General features: G+C 43.1%; 1 protein-coding gene across 1 annotated transcript; it reads right to left on the bottom strand.

Annotated features, from left to right (window-relative positions):
• Positions 1-323: 323 nt before the first annotated feature.
• Positions 324-10328, bottom strand: LOC137290421 (ceramide kinase-like). The gene is made up of 12 exons (XM_067821346.1): positions 10070-10328; positions 8442-8669; positions 6753-6875; positions 6445-6508; positions 5571-5704; positions 5188-5262; positions 4949-5098; positions 4677-4767; positions 4413-4450; positions 2487-2680; positions 2143-2342; positions 324-1515 (listed from the first exon to the last, which is right to left on the bottom strand). The coding sequence occupies exons 1-12, from the start codon at positions 10221-10223 to the stop codon at positions 1449-1451; spliced, it is 1518 nt and encodes a 505-aa protein (XP_067677447.1). The 5' UTR covers positions 10224-10328; the 3' UTR covers positions 324-1448.
• Positions 10329-10790: the final 462 nt, after the last annotated feature.

Consider the following 10790-nt stretch of genomic DNA (forward strand, 5'->3'; position numbering starts at 1 on the left):
TGAAGTGATAAGCTGGAGTACGTCACACACGCAGAGGAGTATGCTAAAGTGTCTCTGTCTATAAGAAATGACAAACGACAATAAGGTATTACTTACTTCAACAACCATGTTCCAGAGTTCTCAAGCTACCTATCAATAATTTTGAGTAAACATGCAGATATATGTATACCAAAATATATCTGTCTATTCGCAATCACAAATAACATAAAAGTTAAATTAAGACGATACATGCAGTATACTACGCACTACTAGTAAAATGAGCATGTATGCTTTTTTCTGACTGATCAGATCTGCTTTAGGGTGAACCTACAGAACAGGAGATGCGTGTTATAACCTTTATTGAAGACTACTACTGTAAGTGTACAGATAATACATTTAAGGTGTCATTAAATCCCAGTGTTTGTTGTTGTTGTTGTTTAAAAACATACAAAAACAAAATAAAACCCACAAAACATCTGGTATTGCATCCAAAGGTTTTGGCAAATCCCTTTACAAAACTTGAGGGACAAACTTGGTTTGGTGTTAAAGCTCAGACACATTCCTTGAGTAAGTGTCGTTGCTGAAATCAAATACAGAAACAAATCAGTGTGAAGAAACTTTACACTCAAAAGATTTATAAAGTTGCAACATTCTGGCTTCTACAATGATAGCTCACATGTTCGGAGTACGTAAGCCAGTGGTTGTATTACAATCAACTGTCTGATCCGTTCCACAGAGTTACAATCAACTGTCTGATCCGGCACACAAGTTTACAATCAACTGTCTGATCTGTCACACAAAGTTACATTCAACTGTCTGATCCGCCACACAAGGTTACAATCAACTGTTTGATCTGTCACATAAGGTTAGAATTCACTGTTTGATCTGTCACATAAAGTTACAATCAACTGTCTGATCCGACACACAAGGTTACAATCAATTGTCTGATCTGTTACACAAAGTTACAATCAACTGTCTGGTCCGACATACAAGGTTACAGTCAACTGTCTGATCTGTCACACAAGGTTACAATCAACTGTTTGATCCGACACACAAATTTACAATCAACTGTCTGATCCGCTCCACACGGTTACACTCAACTGTCTGATCCAGCACACAAGTTTACAATCAACTGTCTGATCTGTCACACAAGGTTACAATCAACTGTTTGATCCGTCACACAAAGTTACAATCAACTGTCTGATCTGTTTCACAAGGTTAGAATTCACTGTTTGGTCCGTCTTACCGGGTTACATGTTCCACTGACACGGTAATATATCTGTATCCATCACTCCAGGTTACACGAGCCTACCTCGGTAATACCGTCAACAATTCACCCACATCATGCCTGCATACACTAGACTCGGTGATATGGTCAATTGTTTGATGTCTATCACACTCTGGAGTCACTGCTCGATGCATCAGGTCACTAAAACTAAACAATACTTGCGCGCCACCAAGTCTGGCATTCAACACGGAGATGGTTCCACAGAAGTATACTTTGCACAAAAGAATTCTGTGACATTTCTCCGATTCCTGGAAAGAAAAGTTCAAGCATGAGCGCTGAACAGACGCTTGCGATGACGCAGTGAGACGACCTTGACCTGTACATGTTACCTGCCGTGAACTTGTTAAATCAAATTTCAACTATGAAACTGTGAATCGTCAATTTTGTTCATGACACATTTCGACCCGTGAAGATGTTAGAATGGATCTTGAGCAACACAAAAGCCACTCACTCACTCATTTCATGTTAATGCGACTAATGGGATCGGACGGTCATACTCGCCAGTGGCGTAGCTACCATTAGAGAAAAAAACCGGGTTTACACATGACTGTTGTTGAAAAAGATTGTGCGATCCCTCAATACCATCTAAATATTAAGCTTTTCAACCTATAGGGCTTACTCGAAACGCATTGACTTGGTACGCGCCTGCGCGCTAACTTGGTCGCGTAGATCGATGGTCATGCGATCGGTAACGGGATTGTCTGGTCCAGACTCGATTATTTACAGACTGCTGCCACATACTATTGTTGTATTATTGCTGAGTGTGGTGAAAAGCTAAGGTCACTCACTCACTCATTTCTTTGTCATCATGGAAACTGCACATTTTTGTTACATTTCTGACAGGCCATTCTTTTCAACATGTGGTACGTAATTACCTGACAACCATGGATGAGGTGTCTATAGGTCGAATCTCTCCATCCAAAAACACCAGCTGTTGGACCGTCCTCTTCTCCTCCCCCGTAGGAAGACGAGCATCGCCATGTTCGGCAGGGGTTGTGTCGGACTCTCTCAGGCTGAACCTGAACTCCTTCACATAATGTTCCTCAATGTGGTCCGCGTTGCACTGTAACACATCCTGGAAACACAACACCAGTCACAACATGGTCGGGAACTCAGAACAAGAGACACGTGACTGTTACTACCTTTAATACCTCTATAAAATATTTTTGAAGTACACTGACATATTGGAGAGTCTGACATCCAGCCTCAGGAACCTTACCAAATCGCCTTCCCTTTTAGAGATTCCCAGCATCCACTTCAGGTAGGATAACTTGCTCGATCGTTTCTCTAGAAACAGGTTCACACCAACGCCACCCTGATGCCAATGTACGACCCCAGGCTTGCCGTCTACCCTGTAGAATCCACCTGGTAAGCAGTTGATCCCTGTGAAGGTGCCAGAGAACTTGACCCAGCCTACAAAACACCCAAGACAAACCGACAAATGAATTCACACTGACCACGTAGTTACCGAATTAGTCATTATTATGACTATTTAGAACTATCCGCCATCCTTGTGAATGTTCTTTCAGGACGTTTGTGATAGGCTTGAAGGTTAATCATTATGTAAACCACCCTTACTTCTTTATAATGCCCGATGGTCGTGTTTTATCCAGCTTATAAACCGGCCAAAAGTATACTTGAGATATAATTTCAATATTTGGTATTTACTGTTGAAATCAACTGGCAAACTGGCAGCCGACGCCTTGCCTTGCCAAACACAGACAAAGCTGCAACGTTTCCTGAACTTTGAAACCGACCGAAAACGGAAACGAAGTGGAGTGCTGGTGTGTTCGAACAGTGGCGAAAACAACGTAAAGACGACACTGTTTCCGACCTGAAAGGCTTTAATGTGGAGACAGTGAACGTCTGCAGATCAAAGTTGTTGTTGATGCCCGTAAAGTTAACGGAGACTGCTACCCACCGAAGACCTTGTGTTTGACCATGACTGGGCTTCTTAGGGCGATGTCAAACACAACTACCGCTATCAATTCCGCCGAGTACACAACGCTCAAATGACTAAACTGATGTCAGAGGACCTAGGGACAACTACAAAGCAAACCGACCCAACAGAAGACAGTGAGCGAATTTTGTGGGAGAAAGGTGTTTTCGGTAGAAAAACCTGCACAAAGTATCCACAACACTGTGTTTTACTATAACTGTAAACTGTTTGGTTTGAAGGCACGTGATGAAGACAGTCAGACTGACGTGAAACAAATTGTTACTGGCCGAGATCAGTTACATCGAATTTCAAGGTAAAACTGCTAAATACTACAACTATGGATGACACTATCGCCGTTGTACAGGCAAAAATACTCCGACATCACACCTCGAGCGAACAGGTTGAACTGTACGAATTATACTTAATAAAAATTGGTAATCAAGGACCTTTCTACAGTCGAGAGAGGACAACTTGAGATACAGTGCTCAAGTACTCTGTGTAAACAACTGAGATCATGGATACAACCGATGAAGGATATTTGCAGTGCAGGGGGTATCATAGGCAATTTCTCCAATCACGCGGGTAAACTCCACTTTACGAAGCAGACCTCGAGGAACAGGATATCATGAGAATCACAGGTCATCGTTCTGTGGACGCAGTCAGAAGATACAAATGTCGTGATATTTTTGTGATATTTTTATTTGTAGTGGTCCGCCGTCTGTGGCTGTGACGTCATACCAGAATCCGTTCAGTTCGTTTCTGTACGCTATCGAGCTGAAAGTGCTTTCGTTGTTGTGATTATGTAATGGAAACTGTACTCCGAATTTTGATGATTATCATATTGCGTAAAACAACAGGTATGTTTCCTGAGAAATTCTATGTGTCAAGAAGAAGGACATAGATTGTTTACTGTTGTCGTAGACACTAACTTCAAAGCAGAGTTGAGAGAAGGTTTGGACGGCCTTCTGCCCTCCATACTGAGCAGTGAAGTTTCATGTGTATATTAACTGCTTTGTGTACGTCCGATGCTTGGTTGTTAATTCCCTGCCTTGCATGTATCCTTTATAATTTCCTACCTCCATAATACAGTAGTTATAGATATGGTATACAGTAGAGACGGACTAAAGTCATTGACTTGTACCAAGTATGATCATTGAGATGGAAACTGATAATATGGCCTATTTCACCTTTCTATGGCATATTCACCTTCTGTGTCTGTGTTCCTCGCCAGGTCCTCAGCAGCGCTGGTACAACAAGAGGCAGGATAGTTAATGATTTGTAGCAAATTATTTAACTAATTTCCAAATTAATCAGCCTAATATTACGATAATTAAAGAGATGCAAATCCTACATTAATATCCTTTCAATTTATCAATTATGATATGCAAAAAACATTTTGTACAAAATTCTGAAATACTGTATTCATGCATCCCTCCCAACCCCAGTCTCCAACCTCATCCTGCTACCTACCGGATGTGTTTGTCTGGTCTAGCAGTGGGCAAATATTCCCCCTCAACAATGAATTCCCGCTTTCCTGCAAACAGACCCCGAAATGCACCTACTGAAACACAGAACAAACCAAAGAAATAACGCATGTTACGATGGTATTATTCGGGGGTCGAAATGGTTGATTTATGAGAGATTCTGTATTGCTTGTTATTGTTCATGTTTACTATAGGGACAGAATAGACTCTTGGAGCCACAGTGGTATTAGCCTCTATGTATGAACTGACAACGCTCACCCAGGTAACGGTAAGTCTTGAGCCACCGATGGTCATCTGCATGCTTGAACAGATCAGCCCAGAATCCATACCCTGCGGCAAAGCCTGCATATCCAACCAATAGGTCGGTCGATCCATGGACGCTTACAATATTCAGATACTGTTTCTCGCCTGAAAAATCCAAGAGAAGACAATGGCTGTAGCTCATATTTATGATAGATAAATGTTTATTAGGCTGAGCCAGACTGTACCTGCCTCACCTCTCACAACCGCTAAGGTAGCTGTCTCCAGGTCCGTGCATCCATGACAGGCCATTGAGATCCCGTTACCCGAGCCTGAAGAATTTTAGCATTTAACAGCATGAATGTTCGTCCAGCGTTCTGCAGTTGAAATATATATTTGTATATAGCATGTGAAATACATGTCCCACTTAGTAATTACTATTACCAAACATGTCGTGCTTTGAAACTCATCGATCTGATACCTTCTTCATTGCCAAGGTCTCAACAACCTAATGTATATCAGTTCTTTTCTTGTGAGTCTGAGACCTCAACATTGTAGCAGTGTAGCCATATTACGTCTCTGTATTACTTAAGCGGTGATGATCCCCGTTGTTGGGATCTAGAGGTCGGTATTCTCCTACCTGTGGGCAGAGCGCCCAGTGTGATGGGTAAGGGATTTAGTTCCACGTCAGGGTCATTGCAGCCAACACTGAAGCGGGTGATTAACCCCTGGATAACCTCCTGCATCAGTCCGTCCCCTCCGGACACGATCAACCTGTGGGTTGAGATGGGGTTATACCATGTATTATACTACACCGTAAAATACAGTGTTAGGGGCTTGTTAGGCGCCTAAATGAGCAGACGTATATATTGAGGTGAGTATGACGTGAAGTCATTGTACCTTGTCAGGCTTAGCTCAAAAACTGCGTTTAGAAAAGTAACTATGGCATGTATGTACGTGTTTGTGTGTGTGTGTGTGTGTGTGTGTGTGTGTGTGTGTGTGTGTGTGTGTGTGTGTGTGTGAATGTTCTGAGAGAGAGAGAAGAAGAAGAAAGAGAAGAGAATACTTTCAAACATATAACTGCTCTATAATACCTAAGGCGCCACAATTCACTGTTCTAGCTAGTATATCCCGCACCGATGATTGTTGGTTTGAGTGCAGGTTTGCCCCTGTCTGGGCTCGTCCGAGGCATGTCTGTAGTTCTCACCAGAGTGGTAAACAGTTCAGCCCTGCACCACTTCCATCTTCACTCCCAAAACAAACTGTCACGCTGTGATGTAACGGAAACACTGTTACAAGCAGCATTAGACTTCATTCAACTTATAAAGTCGTGGTTTGTGTCGTCAGGATACATCAGTCTAGTTCGCCATACAGACCTTGGAACAAATGTAACCAATGTACCCTATGCAGAGTCTGGAATGCATGGCAAGTCTAGATTTCAAAATCCGAAAAATATGTTCATTTCCGAGACTAGCTGTTAGTGTAGGTTAAATCGTGCTGCCACTTTCAGTTACCCGTCCACTTCAGTGACATCAAAGGTTTTAGCGATTTCCTCTGCGTGACGAAATCTCTCTGTGACTGGAAAACAAACCATATTGCATGCGTAATATCTTGTTCATATTTGTACCCGGCTGTTCGCAAAAAATGGTAAAGTATAATATATACATATTAATCATACACCAATTGTTAAAACGTTCGCAAAACAGCCACATTAAATACTCAAATTTCGTTCTGCATTCTGCTTTACAAACACAGCTGAAACAGGTATTCCTTGTGTATTCTCCTTGGTCCAGTTCACCTGACTTTCACAAAGTACGCTCACTTTTAAGCTTAGCTTCAATCCCCGCCAGTTCAAAGAGTGGCCGTACCACAGCCTCGTACAGCTTGGCTCCTTTCTTCTGTCCCCCAATTGGGTTGACCAGAGTCAGCAGACATTTGGGACGACCTCAGTGAAAAAGAAATGGCGCCTCAAATATTTTTGTCAAAAACACAACAGATCACGGCCAACGATTAATAAATGCTGATTACTTTAAAGGAAGAACCATACTTGACGGTTTCCTGAACTGAAATATTTGTTTCTCTACACAGACCATATTCGGCAGTATCCTCTACACTGTCCAGCCATTTCCGTCTGTACTCACCACGACCACTTTTATCAGTTACGCTGTCCAGCCATTCCTTCCGTTGTCCCGTCTGTACTCACCACGACCAGTTCTTTCAGCCACACTGTCCAGCTATTCCTTCCGTTCAGCCATTCCCTCAGTTGTCCCGTCTGTACTCACCACGACCTGTTCTTTCAGCTACAGTGTCCAGCCATTCCTTCAGTTCAACCATTCCTTCAGTTGTCCCGTCTGTACTCACCACAACCAGCTTTATCAGCCACACTGTCCAGCCATCCCTTCAGTTGTCCCGTCTGAACTCACCAGGACACGTTTTATCAGCCACACTGCCCAGCCATTCCTTCAGTTGTCCCGTCTGTACTCACCACAACCAGCTTTATCAGCCACACTGTCCAGCCATTCCTTCAGTTGTCCTGTCTGTACTCACCACGACCAGTTCTTTCAGCTACACTGTTCAGCCATTCCTTCAGTTGTCCCGTCTGTACTCACCACAACCAGCTTTATCAGCCACACTGTCCTGCGATTCCTTCAGTTGTCCCGTCTGTACTCACCACAACCAGTTCTTTCAGTTACACTGTTCAGCCATTCCTTCAGTTGTCCCGTCTGTACTCACCACGACCAGTTCTTTCAGTTACACTGTTCAGCCATTCCTTCAGTTGTCCCGTCTGTACTCACCACAACCAGCTTTATCAGCTACACTGTCCTGCGATTCCTTCAGTTGTCCCGTCTGTACTCACCACAACCAGTTCTTTCAGTTACACTGTTCAGCCATTCCTTCAGTTGTCCCGTCTGTACTCACCACGACCAGTTCTTTCAGCTACACTGTCCAGCCATACCTTCAGTTGTCCCGTCTGTACTCACCACGACCAGTTCTTTCAGCTACACTGTCCAGCCATTCCTTAAGTTCAACCATTCCTTCAGTTGTCCCGTCTGTACTCACCACAACCAGCTTTATCAGCCACACTGCCCAGCCATTCCTTCAGTTGTCCTGTCTGTACTCACCACGACCAGTTCTTTCAGTTACACTGCCCAGCCATTCCTTCAGTTGTCCTGTCTGTACTCACCACGACCAGTTCTTTCAGCTACACTGTCCAGCCATTCCTTCCGTTGTCCCGTCTGTACTCACCACGACCAGTTCTTTCAGCTACACTGTCCAGCCATTCCTTCAGTTGTCCCGTCTGTACTCACCACGACCTGTTCTTTCAGCTACAGTGTCCAGCCATTCCTTCAGTTCAACCATTCCTTCAGTTGTCCCGTCTGTACTCACCACAACCAGCTTTATCAGCTACACTGTCCAGCCATTCCTTCAGTTGTCCCGTCTGTACTCACCACAACCAGCTTTATCAGCTACACTGTCCAGCCATTCCTTCAGTTGTCCCGTCTGTACTCACCACGACCAGTTCTTTCAGCTACACTGTCCAGCCATTCCTTCAGTTGTCCCGTCTGTCCGATAAACGTAACGTGTTTGTGTCTGAGGATGTTGTTCTTCTGATGTTCTATGTAATGCAGCGTAAATCTGTCCTCCTCCGGCACCACTCCCACCCTGGCCTTTACGCCCGGCCCCCGGGAGACCCCTCCCAGGTATGCAGTGATGACGTCATTCCAGTCAACGTGGCAGTCTGCAACACGTATCTAATGTGATGAAATCTGTGCAACCATAGCGCTTAAGAATTGCATTATGTGTATAGGATTTTTGTTTGAAACTGTTTATTTGTCTGCGTTCCAGCCTGGCCTTGTGTCGTTGTGTCCATGTACATAACATTCTCCTAACATTCCCCAGTGTCATGGACGGCAACATGAGCTCATGAAGCTCCAAAGAGTACAAAATGAACAGCTCGGCTAATTATAACCATAGTTATGAATTTTGAACTATGTTACTTGTTGCCATATTGTAATCTTCACTGGAACCAACATACCATGAGAGTTTTAACAACCTCGAGATATTTTCTCTGGTCTAACGGAATATTAAAAGTTCTGGCAATGAGTTCACAAAGTTCACAAATCCATATTTTCCACGACAAACACAATCATTTCGAGGACGACTGCTTCCTCGTATGACGAACTTTATAAAGTACCCCACCACAGCTTTACAAATATATGAAGATGAAGCGTTGTGCTCATATTTGAAGATATATGAAGATGAAGTGTTGTGCTCATATTTGAAGATATATGAAGATGAAGTGACTTAATCACATCCCTATTACAGAAAGCCCTTAATGTTGTTTTGTCGAGGTGTCGACAGCTTAGAAATCATTTATTACCTAAAATGAAATAGTTTTGATTGATTACGAGATAATGTATTTGGTCAATATGTTTCTCATACCATAAAGTATAATGGAAGCTGTCCAGGTTGTTCACACCCGCATAAAATCTGTCCCGTCCGTGGTTTGTACATTGATCATCAGCTCTAGAATCCCGGACACCGCCTAACTGGGTTATTTCTTCAGTCCGATGAGTGCCGGTTTAGACAGCTTTCACTGTACCATACGTTCCTTTCTTTCTGTTTATTGACTGTGTGCAACGATGGCTTACAGAGTGAGTGAGTTTTGTTTTACGCCGCTTTTAGCAATATTCCAGCGATATCACGGCGGGGGACACCAGAAAATGGGCCTCACACATTGTACCCATGTGGGGAATCGAACCCGAGTCTTCGGCTTACAGATATAAAGAGCGAAACCTATACCTACTTTCCGAGAAGACCACTGTATCCATTCATCTGTCAAATGACCAAATTCAACAACGCTGACATGAAATTCCATCCTGGATAAAATAGAGCCACTTTCGGCAAACCAATCATTGTGGAAAACCTGATACCTCGCTTGTCAGTTTTCCTCAATTAAACATCCTCCTTTTAAAGAGAGTATGACCGGATATACATTGTTTGGATTATAAATTGAAGCCGCTTGGTTGTGTTTGGTCTTGGGTTTGAAGATTGCTGAATATTGCACAAACCATATCACAGTCATTCTGGACTACTCAGATACCGCGAAATAAATTAACCTCCTTGCGCAACACGAACCTGAAATTTGATCTTGACCTTTCCAGGCGAGACCTGAGTGAATGGTCTGAAGTCTGACAGTTCTCCCAGACACTATAAAGTCTCCAGATAGAGGCACCCCTCGAAGACTACCTTCTTCATGCAGCTCCGAGTCCCCGTTTTCTCTGGACGACATGGTCCCCGGGATAGAGACAATGATTATGTACAACGAAGGATGTTTTCACACAACAGATGACCTACATATTTAGGTTGGTGAGAAGTAACAAAATGGCGTTGCTTTGTAAAGGAACAGTGGTAGTTCTAAGAAAAGAAAGTGAAAGTACCAACTACTATGAAACGTACGTAAGGTCGGTGATCAGTACTGTCTTGGCTTGTACATTGTATAACCAGTGAAGTTTTGGGGTTTTTTTACCTGTTCTGGTTAGCAAAGTGATGATCCTTTACCAGTACCAAGAAACCCATTCATATATTAAATGCACTGTATTGCAGATTTATGCAAACGTCGGGTATGCGTCGCATGCAAACACGTTCGCCCAATGGCGGGCTGGTATTGAAATGTGGAATGGAACGAAACTGCATGTATCCTAATGGATTGTGTTAGCTTTCTGCATTTCTGGTGTATCCCAATCTGTCATGCAAGTGTTATATATGTTACGGTAAATGTGTTAAATCAGGCAACTTGAAAACTGCCTGAAAATTTCGTCGATAAATTTGACAGACCGACTGAAAGTGAGTTTCTGTG

Source organism: Haliotis asinina, chromosome 7 (assembly GCF_037392515.1).
Source record: "Haliotis asinina isolate JCU_RB_2024 chromosome 7, JCU_Hal_asi_v2, whole genome shotgun sequence".
NCBI classification, from domain to species: domain Eukaryota; kingdom Metazoa; phylum Mollusca; class Gastropoda; order Lepetellida; family Haliotidae; genus Haliotis; species Haliotis asinina.

Excerpts from the sequence above, each read along its gene's own strand:
- LOC137290421 (XM_067821346.1), bottom strand. The coding sequence starts at position 10,223 with ATGTCGTCCAGAGAAAACGGGGACTCGGAGCTGCATGAAGAAGGTAGT. Across the intron at positions 8,670-10,069 it reads AGGTCAAGATCAAATTTCAG|ACTGCCACGTTGACTGGAAT; the intron begins GTTCGTGTTGCG and ends TACGTGTTGCAG. Across the intron at positions 4,768-4,948 it reads CAAGACTTACCGTTACCTGG|TAGGTGCATTTCGGGGTCTG; the intron begins GTGAGCGTTGTC and ends TCTGTGTTTCAG.